This window comes from Sminthopsis crassicaudata, chromosome 5 (assembly GCF_048593235.1).
Source record: "Sminthopsis crassicaudata isolate SCR6 chromosome 5, ASM4859323v1, whole genome shotgun sequence".
Lineage (NCBI taxonomy): Eukaryota > Metazoa > Chordata > Mammalia > Dasyuromorphia > Dasyuridae > Sminthopsis > Sminthopsis crassicaudata.
In genome coordinates this window covers 134,960,720-134,985,778 of record NC_133621.1, presented here as the reverse complement: position 1 = coordinate 134,985,778, position 25,059 = coordinate 134,960,720, and the positions used below count along the sequence as shown (strand labels likewise).

Genomic DNA, 25,059 nt, shown 5'->3' with positions numbered 1-25,059 from the left:
GGGCAGATAAAACAATTAGTTCAAATAGGATAAGATCCCATGACTTTTAATACTGACATACTTTGGAAATATGGGACTATCTAAGAAAATGCTATTCGGATATGGCTTTCACCTGTCTTGCAACATAAACTCATTCTCACCAATCCTTTTGGTGTGCCCTGTGCCCAAGCTATTAGGCAGTTTCACAGCAAGATCCAACATATTAATACATGATACAGGACAAGACTTTGAGGGAGAGGCAAAGACAGAGATGGAAAGAAAGAGAGAGAGAGACGGACAACACAGACAGACAAAGACAGAGAGAGATTGAGAGAAACATTTTTGAGATAAAGTTCTGATATCCATTCCTTCATATCTATAAATGTATTGGTATAATAAATGTCTGTCTGTCTTGATGCTCTGGTAAATGGTTAATAATTATCCCTGAAAACACTCTTTCAAATGTAATCTGTAGTACTAATATTTTCTGTATCATTTTCTTAAGCCTAAACAATCAACAGCACCATAAATGAAGCCTTCCAAGGTGTAAACGCTCACAATGAAAATTTAAGTTTGTTCTCTTGAGCCTCACTGCAACTTGGATATCTACTTATATTTATATCTATACCAACAAGCAGGAAAAGGCCTCCGGTAACAACAGGCCTCTGCAGAAAAGCCTCAGCCTCTGCTTTGAGGTCCAAACTAAGTCTTTCTTCCTGATAGGATGATAGACCAGCCTTCAGCCCACCAACAGGGAGGCTTTGTTTCCTTCTGCTTCTCATTACTGTTACAGCATCCTGCTGATGGGCCTGCCAGCTTCAGGACTTTGTCCACTGCACTCCGTTCTGTTTAATCTGTGTGGGACGGTAGTGATCACTAAAACAATCAGAAGTTCGTATGAGTGCAGGAAAAGGTTTATTTTTTTCTCATGAGACAGGGTGCACATCTCTGACACACAAAGTGTGGTCTTGGAGACACATACCCAGGCAAGGAGTGAAGGTCCCATTTTTTAATTCCCTAATAGGAGCTCCCCTCCCCATCTCCCTGGCTCCTTTCCCCACTGCCCTGGTTTCTAAAGTGCAGCTTCTAAAAATGAAATAAGAAAGCCTGAGGCTATCAAATGCTTAACTGGGCAGGGTGTTTCCCACTCAATCCATTCTAGGACTTCCTTTCTAGAAGGGCAAAATAGAGATGGAAAGCTAGGGGCAAAGAACAAAGGATTTTTTTTTTTTTCAAATCAAAGGCTACCACCCCTGGTTACACAGCCCCGTCCTGTCCCTAAGGAGCTTATATTCTTACATTTTTGGGGGGAGATAATCTACATCCTCTCACTTCCCCAAAGTCACCCACTACCCTTCAATGTCCCTGGGAGTTTCCATTTTCTAATTTAAGTTTCATTTCTCCAATTTAATTTTTATAACTGTGGAAACTAAAAAAATTCCCATCCATTTCTCACTACTCACTATGTTGGTTTTCCTAAAGTACAGACCTAATGGTGTCAATAAACTCCTGTGACTCCTTTTTGCCTCTAGGATCAAATACAAAATCCTCTGCCTGGCATTCACACTTAAACTTTTTCATATCTTTCCAGTCTTCTTATACTTTAATCCCCAATACATTTTGTTCAATCTACTAGCAGTGTCCGTCCTCCTGACTTCCATGAACCAGACCCTCCATCTCGTGGGTTCTGGCACTTTTCTCTGGCTATCCCCCTTCCATGCTTGGAAAGTCCTCATTCTGGCCTTCTAGCTTCCTATCTTCTATAAAAAGCCTTGCCCAAACCCTCTCAATTCTAATACCTTTCCTCTGTTAATTATTTCCTATTTATGTTATATAAAGCTTTAGATTGGGGAAACTGAGGCAAATAGGGGTCCCATTTCCCAAGGCTATATAGTTAGTATCTGAAGTCGCATTTGAACTCAGATCTTCAAGATTCTGGGTCAAAAGCTCTCTCTACTTTACCATCCGCTATTTCTAAAGCTGTAGAGAGGTGATCTTTTAATAAAGAGGGTACTCACAACCAAAGGAAAATTGTTTAAGTTCATCCCAAGCCGGAGCAAACTGAACCCCAAAGATAACTTTTCCTAAGAATTCTAGGCCGTCTCATGCTCCAGAAAAGATAAAATAGAATTTTCTTTTTGGCAGAAATTGTCACTTCTTTTTCTCTGCAATGCTACAACAGAATTACAGGGTAGCATTGACTTGAAAGAAGACATGTCTTTAAGGCAAAATACTTGAAAATTACTGGCTGTGTGATCCTGAATAAATCTGCAACCCCCAAGAGGCTAAGTTGGATCTGCATTGATAGAAGTTTCCTCTTGATGTAATAGGATTCTTTGGTCCCCTGATTTTTAGGGGGGCCTGGGTCAGGAAACCCTAAATCTTCTGGCTTGAAGTCTGTCTCAGAAAACCCTCCTGTTTCTGACCACTCCTTAGCCAGATAGCTTCTAGCCTCAGGAAACTCCTACAATAATCAAATTTCGGAGACCATCTTTAATTCATCTGGAGATTACTCTTTAGCCCACCACCCTCCACCCTTAATTCACCTAGAAATTACTCCCTAGCCCACCACCCTTAATTCATCTGGAGATTACTCCTTAGCCTCGGGTCATAGAATCAACTTGTACTCTTTAGCCTTTTTGGCTATAGAAGATTGGATTAAAGTTGTTCTCTGTCTTTCAGTTATTTGTTATTTCCAATGAGGAATCTAGCCCTCTGAATTCTCAGAGTCAAATAAACCCTTTTTTTTTTTTTTTTTTTTTTTTTTTTTTTTTTTTTTTGCCAACTTAACTTGGAGACTGGGACTGTGAATTTTTTCACAGAACCTGTGCACTGATCTGGGGGACCCCCAAATGTTGTTAGGGTGTGTCATTTCTCAACACTCTTATGAAGCTCCATAGATCAATGAAATCACAAATCCATTTTTTATTCCAGTCCCTGAAGCCTTAAGAATGATCTTTATAGTACAGTTACTCCTTCCACATCCCAGGCATTAGGGAACACAAGTGCCCCCACCATCTAGAAAATACGTGAAAAAATTTTGGCCCTCCCTTCATACCAAAGAAGAAATCTGAGTCATTTTTGTTGATATAATATATTATACATATGTTTTATTCATTTTTAAATTCCTAAATTTCTTTTCTATCATCTACTAACCTTTGTATGTTTTCTGTGGCTTCCACAAAACTCCCAAAATATTCCCATTCAGTTTCTCATGCCAACCTGTGATATCAAAACCATGATGAGAAAAGAATAACTGTATTTACTGTTTGCTGAATTTTTCCTTTCTCCTGGAACACCTTCCAGCAATGTTATCCCTATAATTTTCTGACTTATGTTGTCCTTAAAAATGAAATTATCCATGACTGTGATATTCTAAAAGTTTGAGAAATATAATTTCTGGATAATTAATAATTTTATTAATAATGCTAGCATTTTATTAATAAAAGAAATAGTCATTTGGCCATCTCTATCTCATGGCTCATAGTTTTATGCCCTTGGAAAGGTGGGTGTCCCTAAGAGTGGCAATTAACTCCGACTAATCATTTATGAGTGAATGAATATTACAATGAGAAGTGGATTCACTCCAATAAGGGACTGAGAGATGGATGTCACTGTGGATTATGAGACTATCTCTACACCCAGATTACCCCCCAGCCTTGGGCAATCAAGACAATGGATCTATCTCCACTCAGACTAGTTTGACTGGAACACAGAAACAGGATATCTATAAATACATAGCTATATATTTATAGATAGATAGATGGTCTGGGAGGGGTTAATTTTGGCAGAGGTCAGAAATAATATCTTGCAAACTTCAAATAGGAATAGAGGACAGGGAAAAGCCTGGATCTCCCCCATGATTGGTGATTAATAATCATTTTTCCCAACTATGACAAATGCAGCTTTTATTTTTCCAGCTTTTTCTAGCAGGTCTGTGCTGGTTGTTTTAACATTTTTAACATTTAAAACAACTACTGAAAGTAATTCATCCAATGAGCCTGCAATCTCATTACCCTTATGCTTTTTCCCTCCACACCCCCAGAATCCTCCCTCAGAAATTAAGACTAGCCTTCTCTGATTGCATTAAAGCTGTCTTGCTCTGTGGTTATTATTTTGGAACTCAGTGTTTCTATACAGATGCAAAGTATATGTAGGCAGATCACTCAAAATCCATCTAGTTTTTGGTTGTTTTAGTCCCAACCTTTCACAATTCAGGGCATCTTGACCTATGCCGACTGGTAATTGTATGGTTCCTGCCTATGCCCTCATATTTACGGTTAAAATGAGCTCTTCCTTTTACAAGAAGTTTTTCATTTACCCAAAAGACTGCATTGCTATTAATAAATCATAAAAGTAAGTATAACAGCACTGAAATATAGAGAAACTTATCTTTGCTGCCCAATTTGTCTAAGGCTTGAAGGTAATATGTTTTGGGGATAAGTGAATGTTGGTAGTTAAATTGCCTTTCAAGGAGTTTACTAGTCTGAGAACAGGGAAGGAAGTGAGTGAGGAAGGCTGAAATGGTTGTAGTCTATGAATATAATGGATGATATTGCACAGTATGAAATGACAAATAGGAAGAATTTGGAGAAAAAGAATTAGTGTTTGCTTCACTCTGCACCAATTCATACACAACTTATTTCTCTGAATTTTTCATAGTGGTCACATTTATAGATATTATATATGTATGAGTGTGTATGTATGTTGAGTATTTGTGGGTGTGTATATATATGCATGTTATATACATATATTGGAGAGAGGGGGGAGAGAGAAAGTAGGAGGATAGGAAGGTGGAGGAGGGAAAGAGAGAAAGAGAAGGAGAGAGAGGGAGGGAAGGAGGGAGAGGGAGGGAGAGAGGGAGAGAGAGAGACTTGCAAATATATGAATGAAAGTAATGAAACTGAAGATACTGAACTCTGAGTAATTATAACTATTCTTGGTTATTACAGAGAATTCTGGGAATTATTACTCAGAGAAGTGTTAATAAAACAAACCTTTCTCTTTAACAGAAAGGTGGAGAACCACAAGGTGACCATAGTTCACACATTGTTAGTCCATCAATGGTTTTTGCTTAATTGTTTTTCTTGGTCACAAAAAAGGGATCAGTTCCAAGCTGAAGGAAGGGGAAGGAGAGACAAGATATAAAAACAAAAGGTATTGATAAAACTTTTTAAAATTAAAGTAGAGAAGGGAAATAAAAAGGGAGAGGGGCACTAGTATGAAGGAACATAAAACAAAGGTCAGTGGATTCTCATTAGTTTTTAAGATAAAAATAAAAGTATTTATGAAAGAAGCACAAATTTGTTTCCTAACAGATTTTGGAACAGACATAATGATATTCCATGTAGTAATAATGACTTTAAGCTTGTGTGACTGTACAAACAATGCACATACCTGTCAAAGGTATACTTGTCAAAAGTGAGAAAATCCTCTTTCCCTTCCCTTAACTAGATAGGGTAATACATAAGTGGAATACTCTGAATCTTCTCTTGTCATTCTTGAATTAACTAACCCAGAAGGAATTTAAGTGACTAATTTGATTCCATGACCCTAGCATAAATACAAAGGAAAATTGAGAAGGCCTAAGTAAGCTAAACTATTTAAATGCATTATATTTTCCTGTTTTTGGTCAATATCTGCTAGATTCTAATAGAGCGAACTAGTTTTCTTCCCTATAGCATTCTTCAACCTAAGTCAGATAAAATAATTACTGAATGACTCTTATGAGAATGAGGTTATGATCCAGAGAAATAAGAGCCAGAATTTTTTTTTTTTTTTGTATGCAGCCCTTCCTCTAAAGGCACATAGTACCTATAAAGTTATAAAGTACATAGAATTTTCCAACAGAAAATATTTTTCACATATAAAAGCAAAACAATACAGTAATAAAAGAAGGGAACGGATAGAACCAAGAGAAATAGAAACAAAAAAATGTACCTGGAAGAAAAAAAAGGACAAAATGTTAACTTGGTTGCTTTAATTTTTTTCAGTGTAGAACTAAATATCAACATTATCTCTTCTGTTGCTAAAGTGATTATTAATAATATACCAGGCTTGCACTATGCTAAGCCCCAAGAATACAAAAAAAATTAAAAACAAATCCCTCCCCTCAAGGAACATATATATATATTGTTTCTTTAAATCTCAGGGTATATATATGTATATATATATATACATATATATACCCTGAGATTTAAAGAAACAATACAAAAATAGGACATTGGGACAGAGAACATGGCAGATATGGAGAGTCATATTCAGGACACAACATGATTGGATCAGAGTAGACTATTCATACACTAAAAAGATAAGGAGGGATGAAGTTATAATAAGATTTAAACAGAAATGTTTATATTTGACAGTGTAAGTAACAATAAGCCCCTGGAGTGCATTCGTAAGATAGGTGAAGGTAACTTGGTCAGACATGCATTTTAGGAAAATCACTTTAGCAGCTGTATAAAGGATGGATTGGGGTAGAAAGAAGAAGGAAAATCAATAGAAAGCTATTGCAAGGGAAACAGAGAGGTGGTGCAGTGTATAGAGAACAGCCCTGAGGTCAGGAGGACCTGAATTCAAATCCTGCCTCAAATACTTGACAGTTACTAGTTTTATGATCCTGGGCAAATCACTTAACCCCAATTACATTAAAAAAAAAATCCTTTCAAGAAATGATGAGGTTGTGAACTAGGGTCCTGGCTGTTGAATAGAGAGAAGAGAACAAACATAAGAGATGTTGTGAAAGTGAATATGTTGAGATTTGGTTGTAATTAGCTATGTGGATAAGTGAGACAGAGAATGATAGCAAGTTTTCAAATATGGGTACCTGGGAGGGAGGTGGTACCCTCATTAGAAATGAGGAAATTCACAAGAAGAGAAGGTTTTCAAAATGTTCTAGTTTGGATGTTTTGAGATGACGTTGCCTTTGGATATCTAGTGTGTTGTCCAATAGGCAGTTAGTGTTGTGGTCCTGGGCTGAGGATATCAGACTTGGATATGAAAATCTGGGTATCATCAGCAAGAGGGGACGGGATCATGAGAGAGAATCAAAAGAAAAGAGAAGAAACCTCAGGAAAGAGCCCTGAGTGATGCCCACAGTTAGTGGGAATGATCTGGATGATGATCCAGCAAAAGAAACAGAGGTATGTATGGCCAGACAGGTTGGAGGAGAATCACAAAAACTCAGAGAGGGTATACTAAGAGAGAAGGTGGTGAGCAGTGTCAAATGCCAGATGGCTCAAAAAGGATGAGGATCAAGAAAGGGCTATTCGTTTTGGCAAGTGTTACGTGCTGTCGTCTCTAGAAGCTGCCGATCGCTCTCTGGGAGGAGATCTGCTGTGTCAACTCAAATCTCTCAGACAGATTCTTCTTCCTGTAGAGAGCCATTGTCTCCAGACAGTTGCCATTAACTCTCTTCCAGAGAAGTGACTTCCCTTCCTGCAGAGAGCTGCCTCAAGTCTGGTGTAGACCAGAGAGTAGAGACATCATTAGTAAATTTAAAGACAGAGACGTTTTATTAAATAATAATATTGAGAGCCATATTGCAGATGGTTTGAGAGATAGTGTAGAGAAAGCTTCCTAAAGTAAATTTTTTTCTCCTCAAAAATTTTATCAGAGAAAAGAAATAGAGATATAGGAGCAGTTACTGGCATGCATAGTATAATCTAGAGATGGTTGTTTTAAAAATAAAGGACACTTGGGAATATTTAAGCAGCAGAAAAGAAGCCAATAGAAAGGGAGAAATTGTAGATGAGAGTTAGAGAGAGAGAGTGGAGATGATGGCGGGAACAATCTGATAGGAAGATAGAAAGGGATGGGATCGAGAAGAGTATGTTTGGAGGGTTTGGCCAAAGGGCTATCTCATGATCAGAACTGAAGTAAAGGAGGAGAGAGTGAGAGATGGTTATCACAGAGATGTGAAGTGAGGAGAGAAGAAAGGGTTCTTACGAATGACCTTTTTTTTCTTTTGTTGAAGTATGAAATGAGATCCTCAGCAGAGAGGTTGGGATTAGGGACTGGGGTGGGAGTCTAAAGAAAGAAGGAAAGGCTCAGGAAACCTGTTGTTTGGTGAGATTCTAGATTGTATACAATTCAGTAATATATTTATCTTATAAATCAGGCAGGTATATTTAGAATGCCTACCGCAAGCTCAGTACTTTTTCAGGTGCTGCAGAGAATTGACATGATTCATCCTCTTAAGCAACATACAAGAGCTTTGGAGGATATTCCATGGACAATACAATTAGTGATTAATACAATTTTATATATATATATATATATATATATATATATATATATATATATATATATAAATCATGTGGAGAAAAGTTCTGAGGACATTGAGAATTGAGATCTGGGAACTAGAACAGTCAACAAACCTAACTACATGGAAGAAATATAAATTTGAGCTTCGCTTTGAAAAGTAGACATCATTTGTATCAAGTGGAAGGTATTCAGATAAGAACCAAATAATCAAGGGTAAAAATGGAAGAATGAGAATCATATTTTTTGTGACATAATGTGGAGACCAACAATGACAGGAGTTTGAATGTGTGAGTGTGTTTTGGGAAGTAGGTTGGACAAGATTGCTATCAAGGGGGAGGGCAGATGAGTCTAGACTTAATAAAATAAAAAACTAGGAGCCATTTGAGGAAGTAAGATGAAGTCATCAAGCAGTAGTACATAGGATGCATAAAATCAGGTAAAACCTCCATTAAGGAGGATATTATAGTGATCCTGCTGTGATACAATGAAGGCCTGGAATAGATGCTTGCATTTGGAATACAGGAGGAGGGAGGGATTAAAAAACATTTTAAAGAAAAATAAAATCAATAGGCCTTGATGATTGACTGACTACATATTGAGGAGACATCAACAAGATGAATCAAAGATGACTCTCAGGGTTTTTAGTCTGGATAATTATAGGAGTATTTGTTAGTGGTGACAGCAACTGGGAAGTCAGGAAAATGGCTGAGCTGACTTGGAAGAGAAGATGATTAGTTCAGTTTTGAACATGCTGAGCTTATGGTGACCGTGGGACATTCAAACGGAACTGTTCAGTCACAATTAGAGATTGAAGAAATGAATTTTGTCAAGAGAATATTACTGAAGGTAGAGATTTGGGATATTATCAGATGTTCAGTCTCCCTCTCACCCCAATTTCCATCCACACTTTTTTTTTTTTTAAATAGTGCTTGCCTGATTTTATGACAAAACAGGTTAAAAATAATCAGAAACCCTTAATCATAAATATGCAAAACTATTATCAATCAAATCTGCCTTTGTTTTGCAGAAAGAAATCCTAGAACAACAACAGCGTGAAAGGTATGACACAAGCTTCCATGGGGTGTGTATGTTTTGCAGTGAAGAATTTACAGGAAACAGGTTTGAGTTTTTGTTTTTTGTTTTTTTTTCATCTTTAAGGGCTAATTTTTTTTATTTGCAGATTTTTTTTTTGCGGGGGTGGGGGGAGTTAGGAGAGGGAGGAGTTATATGTATTGGCCCAAAACATTAAACTTTATGGTCTGCCTCCGTAGAACTCGTCTAGCAGCATCTGTTAGAATTCAAGATAAATCCTGATTATAACTTCCTTTGTTAGCCTATATTCTCCCTTTCCCTTTTCCCCCCCTTTCTTTTCTTAAACAAAACAAAACAGATTTCTAAGGACTAACAAATATTTAATGATCTGGTTTCTAAAACTGTCATTTAACAATGATCTTCTGAGATATACCAGCTAGGAAGTGCAATAGCTCTTTCCTGAAAATTTCTCCAATCTCAAAACCTAAAAATAAAGGAGTTATATACCGGATATAGAATTGTCAAATCCAAACAATAAGAAGAAAGAGCCATCCCTCCCTTCTCCAAATAGGTTTAAAACATGAATTAACACTAGGAACTTTAACATTTAGACTTCCCCTTCAACATCAGCACCCCTGCTCCTCATCTTTCTCCTCATTTTCACAGCCAGCAAGATTCAGAGAGTAAACACTGATTTTTGGCTTACCACACAAAGGAAAGGCTTAGGGATCACAGATTATGACACCCAGGCTGAGTGGGAAATGAACCCTAAACTCAAAAACACCGGCAAGAGGGAAACAAACAAGCCGAGTGGAAACTCAGCTGAGCCTAGTGCCCTCCGTTCCCTTTGTCCCCCAAAGGTTACTCAGACTAAAGACTCTAAATCAGCTAAACAGTATATCCTCCAACCCAAGAAAACCTGAGAGTAGCCAGCAGCACAAGTTTCAAGGGGTTTATGCAGAAGTGAAGGATAATACAAGGGAAAGGTTAAAAGACCAGAAGATCTTTGGGGAAACTGAATAATTACCTAGCTCAAAAGTAAATAAGTCAACGGAAGAGAGGATGTATAAAACCTTAAAAGAAAGAAACCAAGCTCTAAAAATAGGTATTTTAATATGAAGGAAAATTAGCCAAATATTACCTCTTGAAAGGGGCAGCTGGGTGGTACAGTGGATAGAACACTAGGTCTGGAATCAGGAAATGTCATTTCCCTAAGTGTAAAGCCGGTCTCAGATGTGACCTTGGGAAAGCTGCTTAATCTTGTTTGCCTCAGTTTCCCCATCTGTATGAGATGGCAAAAGAAATGCAAACTATTCTAGCATCTCTGCAAGAAAACCCCAAATAGGGTTACAAAGAATCAGACAAGTCTGAACAAAAACAACCTCTTAAGAGAGAAAATCAGGTGGACTCTCCAGAAAGAATAAAACAATAGGAAGAAACTCTAGAAAAATTCAAAAGAGAAATATAACTCTTAAAAGAATAAACTCATAATGAGTTAGGTCAAAAATGAGAAATCTCAACACAGAATATTAAAATAAAGATATTTTGATTCTATGTAAGTATCAAGATCTGATATCCTCTTAAAGAAATCATACTCAATTGTCATTACTCTGAGGCTGTTGCTGTTCAGGATTAAGAGGAGACTAAGTAGATTCTTGGTGAAATGATTTTAACTGAATTCAAGATTCTTTCTGACAGCAAGAATGGAGTGCAACTTGATCTTTCTAAATGTTTCAAGGAAACAACCTTGAAATATTTAAGACAATGAAAAAAATTAAAACTGTTTATTTGTAAAAGGCAACAGGATTGAGGCTCTGGCTGAAAATCTTTTGTCTTATTGACAAGTAAAAATTTATTTGAGAAATAAAAATTTTGGAAAGAGAAGAAATCTTAATACTGGAAGAACCAAAATTTAAGAATACCTTGAAGGACCAAGTGGAATTAATTGATGCAGTGATTTTTTTAAAAGACATAGTTGCCTAAAATATTTTATTTCAGAGTTTTACAGTGTGTTTCCTGATATGCCAAGCCCTTCACTTGTTAAAGATCACTGAGTTTGGTTACTTATACCTTCGGAATCTAATACTTAATGTGCAACAAGAAAATGGGATTTACACACATATATTGTATCTAGGTTATACTGTAACACATGTAAAATGTATGGGATTGCCTGTCATGGGGGGGGAGGGAGTAGAGGGAGGGAGGAGATAATTTGGAAAAATGAATACAAGGGATAATGTTATAAAAAAAAATTACTCATGCATATATACTGTCAAAAAAATATATAAATAAAATAAAAAAAAAAAAAAGATCACTGAGTTTGTTTTGCAGGTGATGAATCTGGTTCCCATAACTTTGCCATATTAATTGGGACTTGGTCTGATCCAAAAAAAACCCACATATATTTGAACTAATCAAAGGAGTGAATTTAACATAAAAATAAAAGCCTACAAAAAAACAAATCCCTATTTTTATGTTGAGGGAATTGCTTAGATGATTATCTGAAAGAGTATTTCAAGTTAAATGATTGTTAAATCTTATGTAATTTGTTAGCACTGAACTTCTTTTTTTTTTAATTTAATAATTTAAATACTATAAAGTAAAGAAACTTAAAAACAAACATAAATGTGAAATTATAGGTACACATTTGTAGGTAAAATCTTCCATTTTTGTGCCATAAGTTTCTCAAGAGTAAAAATTGTATCTTATCCATCTTCATAGTTCTTCTAACACTTAGAAACAAAAAAAAACTAAATAAAAGAAGGTCTGTTCCACTGTCATTAATAATATACCTAATCCTGATTAACCATTTCAAGATTTATGCCATTATTAACAGTGGGGACTATGTGATGTTCATGTTCCTCAATACCAGCCCGTCAATACCACTAATAACATACAAAGAATGAAACAACTTGTTTTATTTTAGTGGTGGTTCATTGAACCAATTACTGTAACATTCAGAAACTACGTTTTGTCAATTTCCTCATCAATCAATCAATAAGCATTTCTTAAATGCTTAATGTGCAAGGCTAGCCATTGGGGATATAAAAGCAAAAATTAAGCAGTATTTGCCCTCAAAGCTTTTACATTGTAAGGGCTTTGTAAGAAATGTAAGGGCTATACTAGATCTATGATCCTAAGAATCATTTCCAAAATATTTGTGGTAACATTTTCATTACATGGCTGAACTTTCCTGTGGATAGATATGATAGATGAATCTTTAATCCAGCAAACATTAAGAATATTATTTTGTTCAGATCATTACAAGCAACTCAAAGAGACACAAAGGGAGATTAAACAGGGTCCATATTTTTAAGGCACTTAAAGGAAAGAGGTAAATGGTTCTGAAAATGATCTGAAATCCAGTTGATATAGACATAACTGCCAGAGGATTTTAGGGGAAGGGGAAAGAAAGAAGCATTTATATAGCTCCTACTCTGTGTCAGGCATTGTGTTAAGTGCTTTTTAAAAATATTATCTCTTTGGGGGCAGCTAGGGGCACAGTGGATAGAGCACCAGCCTTGAATTCAGGAGGACTCGAGTTCAAATTTGATCTCAGACACTTAACACTTCCTAGCTGTGTGACCCTGGGCAAGTCACTTAACCCCCAGCCTCCCAAAAAAAAAAAAAAAAAAAAGACATTAAAAAATATATATATATTATCTCTTTGATCCTCACAATAACTCTGTAAAGCAAGTGCTATTATTATTTCCATTTACAGTTGGGGAAACTGAGGAAAACAGAGGTCAAGTCACTTACCCTGAATGACAAAACTAGTAAGTGTCCATAGCCACATTTGAACTCAGGTCTTCCTAATTTTAGACTTAGAGTTTTATCTCTCTGGGCTACCAACTGTGCTCAATTTCATGTTTGATCCTAAAAGTTATAGAGAACTACTGGATTTTGTTTTGTTTTGTTGTGTTGTTTTTAAATCACTTAATAGGAGATGATAGAGGCAGACCTACATTTTGGGAAGAAGATCACTTTAGCAGCTACTCAACTGTTGAAGATGGAATAGATTGTTTGGTGTATTTATTTTTTTATTAGTGCAAAAATCCTTTTTTTTTTTTTTTCCAAATGCAAGGTGTAGAGCAAATAATCTTGGACTTGAGTCAATAGCATGATGTTCAAAGACATAACTTCACTAGTTTCTGAATACAATTCATTAAACCTCTCAGAGGTAACAATACATGCTTAGTAAACTGAAGCTACTTCCAAATGTTCAAGTCACTTTCTTTTTTTTTTTAATTTTCAAAACATATGCATGGATAATTTTTCAACACTGACCTTTGCAAAACCTTGTGTTGCAACTTTCCCTCCCCTTCCCCTAGATGGCAAGTGATCCAATATATGTTAAATATGATAAAAATATATGTTAAATCCAATATATACACACATATTTATACAATTATCTTAAACAAGAAAATCAAATCAAAAAGAAAAAAGTGAGAAAAAATAAAATCATGCTACTTTCTACAAACCAAAATTGCTAATCACTGAGACTTAAATATTAAAGTTCCTAGCAAGACTACTTAGTTATCTTGTAGTACAGGTAACCAATAATAAAACTGGCACAAATTGTCATTTATATTTTTTAAGGTGAAAAATTTCAGCAAAATAGCTTTGATTATCACTTATAGTGCTTAATTTCATATTTATATAATAGTCCTATCATTCATTTATCTCAAGATAGCAAGAAGAATTTTTTCTTCTCAATTATCTCAAGAAGAATTTTCTTTCCTTATCTGCTTTGTAAGGCAAAAGATCAGAATAGTTTAGTAAAGAAATAAGTACTTTTCATCCCCTTTCCTTATACCTCACTCAGCCTAGGCAAGAAAATAGTCTCAGTCACAAATGACAGTTAAACTGCCAATTCCCCAACACCTTAAAGCTGATTTGACGAGGCAGTAACAATAACTATATCTAGTCTCCATGGGAGAGGCTACTGATGCTGGTGTTATGTCTGTAATATGTACATTCATAAGGTCATTAAGGGGATCAAATGAGAACATATGTCATGTATTTTGTAACCATAAAGTACTGAACATGTGCTATTGAGATTCTGTTTACTAGTTCATTTCCTTCCTTCCATGTTTCCTCTGATAATTTCCCACTACAATGAGGGAATGAAATCTTAGCTGTCTTTGTTCTTAATAGAGATATATATTAAAAAAAAAAAAAAACTTAAATATTTCAGCATCACTTGCTATCCAGATTTCTTAAAATTTCTTCCTTCCTTCAGAAGTTCCACACATTAAAAAAAAAAAAAAAGTTTAATATTGAATGAGAAACTAGTGTCCATCTAATTCCGCAGCTCCCCAAAGATTAGATATAATCTCAACCCAAACTACCAGTCTCCTCCTTTCCTTATTTTATCTTGGAAAGATCCAAAAAGTACAATAAAATGCTGGCATTTTAGCCTCGTGGGAAGTTAAAAAAGCTAAGTTTAAAAAAAGAGAAGGGATAATTGTTCTCATCTCTAGACCTCAGTCAAAGAAAAGCAACTAGGGTAGTCATTCATTTGACTTTTTGTCTGTCAAAAAGCTCATTCTGTCAGTATAAAATATCAATAAAAATAAAAATTTATGGGAAGATGGGAAAAACTATGTAGGGAGATTATTTTCCTGAAGTGTAGAAATAGAATAATATGTAAATAAATATAGTAAATATTGAATCTCTGAAAATTATGACCATCTCTTTGAATTGTGTGATTCTAAGAATTCTTTAGTTCATCAGAATTGCCTATGTGAAAGATCACCTATAATTATGTGTAAAAACACTTGTGGACACAAGATAAAAACATTAAAAGAAAAAAGACTGAAAATCTGGCTGAGATAGTTGTAATTAGGAGACGAAGCTCACTTTGTGGTAATGGAGAAGCAGATGATTAGGAACAGGATAGTAAAGTTAGACAACTTAAAATATCAGGCTTGATGAATCACATCAAAATGGCAGATATGAAATGAGTAAATAAAGATGACCCTTTCCCCCCAGCCAAGTGACAGTGGCATTAAATTGTCAGATATCAGGAAATCAGAGGGTGGGGAGGACAAGCCAGGAAACAAAGGAGACTGGGTTCTATCACACATCTGAAAGATTACCTTAATGAGACTTGTCTTGTACTCAAGGTTAGGTTACAAGGTGAAGGGATGCTTGTATTAAATGTCCTACTCTGATGTCTCACAGTGCAGTGGAGTTGATCACGGATTCCCAGAGGCTCCCCAGCGTAGCACAAACTCTGATGTGTCCGTTAGGGGAGAGAGCCTCTGGGTACAATCCTAGCATCAGTCTGTACCTGCCTTCCAAGAAACAGAGTAGCTGAGCTCGAACCCAGAAGCTCATCAGTAGGCTTGCCTCTGGGTGACAAATTCTTTGGCCTTGGGCAATCCGTGGGGAAAAAAAAAAAAAAAAAAAGACAAAATGGCCCTGGGGCCATTGTACTTCTGCAGTGATGGTATGGGGCAGAAAACAAAAAAGGACAGTGGGAGGGATTAGACAGTTTTTAGGCTTTTCTAAATAACATTTTCATTGTAAGAGGGCACTGTCATTTTTCCTTCCCCATAATTTAGAAAAGTAAGTACGTAAAAAGCAGTTTCTTTTGCAGATCAGAGAGCAAAGGCATAGCTTATCTTTAGAACCTTGTGATTATTTTACCCAAGTAGAAATAAACACAAATTTGGTCTCCTAATCCAGGCACGGATTCATGTATTTCTGGTGCACATCTTTCCCATGTATATATGACTTCTAGTTCATCTCATTAGCTAGTAAGCAAATGTGTGACATTGTTTAAAAGATATTTATCTCTCTAAGAGATAAATCCATTGGCCCTCTCTTCTGCCTTCTTCTTGACCTCTACTTCAGTGAATCCCGAAGTTGCTCCAAGGCACAGCTCAAGTTATCTCATCTACATAAATCCTTATCTGATCTTCCCCCCTCCCCAATTTCTACTATGTCCTCCTACCCTAACTACCTATGTTTAACTATATATATATATATATATATATATATATATATATATATATATATATATATATATATAAATTTTTTGCCAAGGCAATTGAGGTTAAGTGACTTGCCCAGGGTCACACAGCTAGGAAGTATCTGAGATCAGATTTGAATTCGGGTCCTCCTGACTTCAGGACTGGTGCTCTATTCACTCTACCACCCAGCTGCCCCACTATATTGTTTGTTTCTTTGTTTGTTTTTTTCACTTTTTTTAAAAAATTAATTTTATAATTATAACATTTTTTGACAGTACATATGCATAGGTAATTTTTTACAACATTATCCCTTGTACTCCCTTCCGTTCCGAATTTTCCCCTTCTTCCCTCCACCCCCTCCCCTAGATGGCAGGCAGTCCCATACATATTAAATATGTTATAGTATATCCTAGGTACAATATATGTGCGCAGAACCGAATTTTGTTGTTGTTGTTGCAAAGGAAGGATTGGATTCTGAAGGTATGCCCCACTATATTGTATTTTTAAAAATATATATGTGTAGCTCTTGTCTCCTCTATTAGAGCATAAACTCTGAGAGAAGAGATTTATTTCTATTTTAATCTCTAGTGTCTAGAACAGTATCTGGCTTATAGGAGCACATTATAAATTCTTATTGATTGGTTGAGTAATTTTGTATTTATTTGACATGTTTTTATTCTGTGTAAAACCACATGTATACATATTATTTATTCCAATTGAGAGTAAAATCCTTAAGAAGAGAAACTGTTTCATTATTGTCTTAGTCCAGCACCTAACAGTGCCTAATATGTAGTAAACATTTAATAAATGCTTTTTGATTGATTTTATATTCAAAGATAAATACTTTTCATATTTCATATATTCTACAAACCTTTATTGGGTTCCTACTGTGTATAATGCATTATTTACTATGCAAAAGCACTGTGCTAGGAGAAATGCAAAATTTAGAAAAAGCAGAATCCCTGCTCTTATGAGTTTACAACCTAATAATACTAATTGTATGATCATGGAAAAGTCACTCTCTAGATTTCCTGTAAAATGAAACTAGTAGTACTTGCAATCACTCTGTCAAAAAAATATTTATTAAGGACCTACTATGTGCCAGATATCCTGCTGAATGCTGGGAATTCAAAAAATGGTAAAAGAAAATTCCTACTCTGAAGGAGCTTACAGTCTTTTGGGAGAGGAAGCATACAGACAAGCTATATCTATTTATATCTATCTATCTATCTATATATATATATATCTGTATATCTATAGCTATATTTATGTCTATATGCATATATGTGAGGTATAAGCCTCATATATATGAGAGGTAGCATACAGACACCTATGTTAAACTACATATAGCTAGATAGATAGATATCATATATTTTTATATATAGGATAAACTGGAGATAATCTCAGAGGCTAGATAACTAAAGATGAAAGATGTCTGGAAAGGCTATTTGCAGAAGGTGGGGTTTAGCTGAGACTTGCCCACCTCCTTATGGTGAAGAACCTATTTGATAAACCTTAAATTACCATGCAAGATGGGTTGTCAAATTACTGTTTATTTTAATAGTTATTAATTATAACAATAATAACTAATTACTGGTACTGGATAACCCAGACACTTTAAAGGAAGCTTTGAGGTGATATAGCAATCTGCCAAATGAATTGGAGATGTTTGACATGGAGAAGAAAATCTTAGAGAAAACATGAAAGTGTTATTCAAGTTTTTGAAGGATTGTCATGTAGAAAGGGGATTAAATTCATTCTTCTTTGTCCTAAGGGGCATATCAAATAGATGGATTTCAGTTTCCTGTAAGAAAAAAAATATTTTTCTAAGAACTTGAGCTTTCCCAAAGTTCAAAGGATTACAAAAAGACCCCTTTACTAGAGGTCTCAATGACAAGCTGGGTAACTATTCTTTAGGGATTTTGTAGAAGGGATTCTCAGCCTACATTGGACTATATTGGTTCTACTGAGATTCTCTGATAACATATCAAGAAAACTAGAATTCACAAAGCTACATATCAGAATGAGACATACTTTTTTTCTATTTAATTTTTTTTAATGCCTTTAATTCAAAATGTTTGTCTCTTACATCTTAGTTATTTCAATCTCTCCTCATGACAAAGAAAAACAAGCAAAACGTCAGATATAATGACTCTATCTGACAAATATATGCTGTTGTACCCTAGTAATCCTCCACTTCTTCCATAAAGTAATGGTACATTTCATTATCTATTCTGTCATTTTTTCAGAATTCATAGTACATATTTTGGCTGATCTTTTCATTACATTACAAATCCATGGCCAAGGTGGAATTTGTTTTATTTTACTATGCAAATTGTCAGAAAGATTTTTTTTTTTCCCATTTGGAAGGGAATTAGGAAGGGAAAAGGAACTAGCTATAGGGATTAAAAAAAAAAAAAAAAAGACAAAGACAAAGGAAGGAAAAGAAAACCGAGCCATTGAACCCACACACTAAAAAGGTGAAGTCAAATGGAAGAAGCAGATTTTTAGGGAAGAACAATAAGCCCAGTTTGGGACTTGTTGTGTTTTTGAAGTATGTGCAACATCCAGATAAAGATGTGCCCTGAAGGCAGCTGGAAATATAGGTGTGTCTGAAGCTCAAAAGTGTTGTCCAAGCTAGATATATAGGATGAAAGATGGAAATAAGACAAACTGCTACCTGGGAAAGAACTAAACTTACAAAGACCAAAGCCCCAGGCCATCCCCACTTGTGCTGACTTCTGTCTTGTCACCAGACTTTAGTAACTGGCAAAGAGACTCAAGTGATTTTCCATGTTTTTCTCCAGTTCCTTTTACAGATGAGGAAATTGAGGCAAATAGGGTAAAGGATTTTGCTCTGGGTCACACAACTAGGAAGGGTCTGAGCCAGATTTTAATTCAAGAAGATGGATCTTTCCGACTCTGGGCCTAGCACTCTATGCACTGCACTACCTAGCTGCCCTTCACTATTAGCTGGTGATTATTTCTATAAATCATCTCATTTAATCTCTAATCTCATTGCAGGGCGGTCCTTTTGAACCACATGGCAAGAGAGCATGCTTTCAACATTGGGCTGCCAGACAATATTGTACACTGCAGTGAATTTCTTGAGATCTTACAGAAGAAGCTTGACAAGTGAGTACTGTTTTATACCTCAAAGTCACATTAATTTCAATGAAGTTTTTTTTTTTTTTAAGTTCGAGCATTGAAAATTATTTTTCTAGATTATATTTTCATTTCATTTTAATTCACATTTACTGTAAATGCAGTTTAATCAGCGGTCAGACATGGAGAAATTTGGATTATCTGGGATGGGATCAAAGATCTGAAAAGGAGGCTGTGAGTTGCTGAAAGAGCTGCCACCAAGCCCATGTACTAACTCCCAAGTCCTTTATTCTGTTGTTTCTTGGGTCTTCACACAGAGTTTCACTTTAGACAGATCTAAAAATAGCTTGGTTATCTGGTTTCCCTGATTATAAAAACTGAATAATAACAAATTAGAATGTTAGCCTGACTCTTCTGGAAATAAGGGAGGAGGAAGAGATAGAAAAATTAGTATTTTTAGTTTAGTAAACTTAAAACTGTACTAACACTTTTGGAACAGCCTGTATATACCTAAGACCTTGAACAAAAAAAGTCATAATCTGGGGCCATCTAGGATAAGAGCTCCTTAAATAATTATCATATCACTACTCTGTGCCTCATCTGTGAAATTAGGGTTTAAGTAGGTATCATCTTATTTAAGCCCAACAATGGCCTCTGAAGTTAGTCATCCAGAATTGGCGTTCCATCCTCTGCCTCCTTCTCCATCTCTTTTGAATCCTTCCAGTTGAGCTCACTTTCTGCTCCTACAGGAATTCTTACTTGATCTCCATTCCAATCAGTGCTCCCTCCAGCCTCAAGTTACCTTGTGTACACTTAATTGTTCACATTGTCCTCTCTGAGCACTGAAACCATTTTGCTTTTCTATTTATACCCCCAAACATTTTCAGATACTTTGCATATAGAAGCTTAAATAAAGATTTGTTGAATTGAATTAAACCAGGTGCTTCCAGCTGTAAGACTGTGATTCCTTCATCCTGTTTTTAAGTGTTTGATTTAAATTGAACTTTCTAACTTAATTTTTAAAAAATCCTTCCCATCTTCTGTAGTTCATTGCTTACCGTCATCATTCTGGATGTCCATTTCATAGCTCCACACTGGTCAATCTAGCCCACCTTATTAAGCAGGGATAGGTAGAATTTTTCTGCAAAACAAGTATTTTTTGAGACAGTAATCAAGGTTCATAAGGATGATTCTGAGTCATCAAGATTAACTTGAACTATATTTAGCATTCCCTGTTTAAAAAGGTAGGAAAGTGTGTGTGACATTTTAGAAGGATTTCTGTCAGAAATAGTTAAACTTTTAAAAGCATCAGTGCTTAAAGGACTTAGCTTTAGTTATAGGGGAAATGCACTTATGTGGAGCACCTGCCTTCCTGGTAAAAGCAAACTAATGAGGTGTTACTGAATATCTTTTTGAAGTTTCTTTAGAAAGTCCCCATAGCCCCAAAGAAGCAATGAACAATTCTCAACAGGCATTTAATTCTGATTTTCATATCAGTACCGCTTGATCCCAAGCAGTGTATTTAGCTTCACTATGCTTCTGTGTCCATCTATAAGAATGAAGATAAAAAATCTATCAGAAATTATAGTAAATAATCCTAATCCCAAAGGCAAAGTCCTATTAAGATGATGATGATATCAGGATAAGATTTTTAAGCCTTAACTAAAAATCCACAAATTCTTAAAGCATTTTCTTGACCCTTTAAAGCTTGATTGACCTAAAGTGATTATAAGTAATGTTTAAATCAGTGTTTTATCACTCTAAGTATCCTCTTCATTGGTGTAGTGAACAAACCAATCCCACCTTCTCTTCCTCCTGTGCATTTTTGTCCATGTTTTCCAATTAACTCCCATCCAACCAATATTCTGGAGACCTTCCTTTAATCATCTTACACTTCATGGATCCCAGTAGACAATAGATCCTGGAGTTGACCTATATTATTCCTTACTTCCTATGTCTTTATATTCTGTCATCACCTTCTGCATATCTTTTATACTACTTATATTAGCCATTGTTTACAAGTTAAAAGCTTTTGCTCCATTATTGATTATCTGACTATTGGTATCAAATTGAGCATAATACAGGGAGATAAGTGTTCACCAGAAGCCTTCACCATTATCATGCATATAAATGATAAGGTCTTCCCAATTTAAGTTTGCACTTGAATACAAAAAGGCACTACAGATGGGCAATGCATTGGGCTCAGAATTAGTTAAAAGAAGCTGATTTGCATTTGGGAAATTTTCACAATGTTTTCTATTATTTCCAAGATATTCCCTGGCACAAAAACCTTTCCCTTTTTGTTGTTGTTTTTGTTTTAATTTAATACAAATGTTTGTAAATCAGACAATACCATGATCTATAATGAGTCAAAACTTGCTAGTGACCCAAAAGTCAATGAAAGAGGATCATAAAACTTCTTACAATCTAAAATACTATTATTGTGCAGATTGAGAAAATTTTCAGTTCAGATATGATTATTTACGTTTTTATTTTAGCTTACAGTGCTTATACTGTGAAAAGTTCTTCAGAGACAAAAATACACTTAAGGACCACATGAGGAAAAAGCAGCATCGCAGGATCAATGCTAAGAATAGAGAATATGACCGATTTTATGTCATTAATTATTTGGTAAGGTTTTCCTTTTCTAATTGAAAAATTGATTGAAGTATAGCAAACACAATCTTGTTAAAGACCCATCTCTAATTTTTGAACAAGCTACTTAGCACAAAGGTCAAAATGCAACTGGAGGGCTCTTCAGAATTATATTTCCTCTAAGAATGGTAAGTTTATAAAACAGCTGAACAAACATTTGTGGATTACAAAAAATAAAATGTCACCCACATTAACAGCAATCTTTATTAACAACTTAATTAAAATAAATTTCAAAACACTCATGAGATTTTTTTCAAGTGGGATATATTGACTTTAGGCCTTAGATCATAACAGTTATCAGAACTGGACGAGAAAGTTGAAGTCCCACTTTCCTCTTTTATAAAGGAGGAAATTTGAGGACCTGGGAGTTCAAGTTTTTTGCCCAAAGTCACATGGCAAAGCCAGAATTCAGATCTACCATCCTCCTACTCCAAAACCAGTCTCATTAATAGTGGGCTACCCCTGCCTCACTTCCTACTTGACTGCTTCAACTTTTCCTTCTCCTTTCCCCACATCTCATCTTACCCTGTTCTACCCTGACTCTTGCCAAAGAGTTAATTTAATTCCCCACTGACTGAGAGGGCTCCTATTAGATTTTAAGCCAAAGCTCACTAAACACCTACGTGGCTCAAATAGCACCTAAAAATCTTAGCTACACAAAACTATTTCCCACTAGGTATTAGACTGTTGTGTCCAGAAAGTCTTATCAAAGTATAAATAATACATGAGAAGAATAACAAACACATTAACTCGTGGTGGTCACAGTCCAAGTATATTTTTAAGTAGGGTTAAAAGGAATCAGAAGCACAGAGCATAAGTTATTAACGGGAGAGTAGAAATTCATAAGCATGGCCATAAGAAACCCTGGTTATCACAAGGTTACAAAAAGCTTGAAGGCAGAAAGGAAGGAAGACATAAAAAGCTGAGGAAGAGGAAACCATTGGGTCTATTTCATAGTTCTGCCTTGATGTAGTTAGTAGCAAGAGGGTGTAATGGCTAAGGGGGTCTCTGGGGCAGGAATGGCCCTCCCTCCCAAGATGGGTAAGTCTTCAGAGTCAGAAAATCCACCCTCCCTGCCAACTCCTTGTTACTCTTCATTCATGGGACCTTGCTGTTACATACTGTGACTTCATAAAGATCATGTACCTCAGTGCACCCACATATATTTGCTATTCAGTACTTTCAGTTGTATTGCTTTTAAGTCTTTGTAATCCTATTTGGGGTTTTCCTTGGGCAAAGATATTGGAGTAATTTGCCATTTCCTTCTCCAGCTCATATTACAGATGGGGAAACTGAGGCAAAAAGGGTTAAGTGACTTACCCAGCATCACACAACTAGTAAATGTATGAAGCCAGATTTGATCTCAGGAAGATGCATCTTCCTAACTCTTGGCCTGATACTCTATCCCCTGCCCCACCTGACTGTTCTAAAGTTGCTTCCAGTTCAGGTCTTTGTTTGCTTTTGCAATTATATATAATACTTCTAGGAAAAAATTTTAATAAGCTTTATCTTTTCCTTGGTCCTCCTTCCTTTCCCTCCTTTCTTCTTCTTTCCTTCTTTTTTTTTTCTTTTCTTCCTTTCTTATCAACTATGTCCAGGCTGGAAGTACAGCAACCCCCCAAGCACCCAATCCCACTATTGATCAGTACAAGAGCTTTGGGTTGCTCCATTCCCAAACTGAGCTGGTTCACTTCTTTTTAGGCAGCTTAGTTCTATATCCCTGTTCCCAGAGGTTCAACATATTAGTGCTGATACCCACTTGCCTTTAGCCCTATTGCAGCTCAGCCCTCCAGAGCTCAACTGTCTGCCAACTTCAGAACTTCCATTAAATAGGATGTACCACTCTCCCTCCATTTTTTTCTTCTTGTTGAAAATAAGAATAGCACCTAACTCAAAAGAATTGTTGTGAGATAATGTAGGCAGAGCTATATTATATATATATATAGTACTATATAAATCTTATTATTATTAGATGTCCTATCCTAAGGGCCAAGGTATTTATTCCTGGTTCAGCTACCATGTCTCTTTTCAGGCCTATCTATGCAATTGAAAACACTCTAAACAGATCCCAAATGTAAAGTTGAATCTCTGGGGTATCTTTGGGACACACTACTAGCACTATGGATGTCATAGCAGCCGCAGCATCAGAGATTGAAAAAGCTGGGCCAGGAACATTCCCATGGTGACAAGAAGAATACGCTGGTACCAGAATTCCTCCACCACCAGATCAGCCTAGGGTTGGCCACCCACCTGAGCACCCACTCATTTTTAGTTACATACGGCAGATTAGTGGGCAGTTATGCATGGAAGTTCTATTGACTTTAAAATGGAATAGGATGCCAGATAGCAATTTTGTCTTTCATTAACATTTCTTCTAAGCAAATGGGAGAGGCTTTTTCCTGTTGTTATGAATGCTGAATTAAAATTGATAACCATTGACCACAAAAGCATTATTGGATTCAGTAAAGTTTTTTTTTTTTTCCTCAACAGTGATACTTTTATCTTCCAAAAAGGAACATGTGTGTCCAGAATCAGGATGTAAATCTTCTTTCTGACTCCAGGGAGCAATTTCTGCCTGTTCTAATCCTTTTGGCATTTAAAGTTTAAAAAAAAAAAATTCTCCTCATGAGGCTAGTTTAGCATGTATTTGCAGGCTGACTCTGTGAGTTACCATGGTGCATGACAAATATTTCACAACTAGCTAACAAACAACAAAGCCACATGCATCATTTGAATCCTTTAGTCTCCTGAAATCACTCAATCTCATCTCCTTCAGGGTTCACCAGAATTCATTAGGATGTGGACTTCAATATTACACCTCTAAGAAATAGGGAGGTACAGCAAAAAAAAAAAAAAAGAAAAGAAAAGAAAAAGAGAAAAAATGGAGGATGATTTAATAGGGTGCCTTCCTTTTGAGAATCTTTTAAACTAACACCTTAGCATGGGATTTAAGGGAACACCAGATGGCCAGAGGTACTCATCTTTTTTGACAAGACTTCAAAGGACCAGATCTGTTGAGCTCATTAAGCTTCCTCTGGCACTT

General features: G+C 35.9%; 1 protein-coding gene across 2 annotated transcripts in view; it reads left to right on the top strand.

Moving 5' to 3' along the window:
- Positions 1–25,059, top strand: part of ZNF277 (zinc finger protein 277) — a 156,142-nt gene that overhangs the window by 112,993 nt on the left and 18,090 nt on the right. For both annotated transcript variants that reach the window (XM_074268285.1, XM_074268286.1), the window contains exons 5-7: positions 9,272–9,363; positions 19,281–19,391; positions 21,860–21,992. In XM_074268285.1, the coding sequence (XP_074124386.1) occupies positions 9,272–9,363; positions 19,281–19,391; positions 21,860–21,992 (336 nt within the window). The remainder of the gene's footprint in view (positions 1–9,271; positions 9,364–19,280; positions 19,392–21,859; positions 21,993–25,059) is intronic.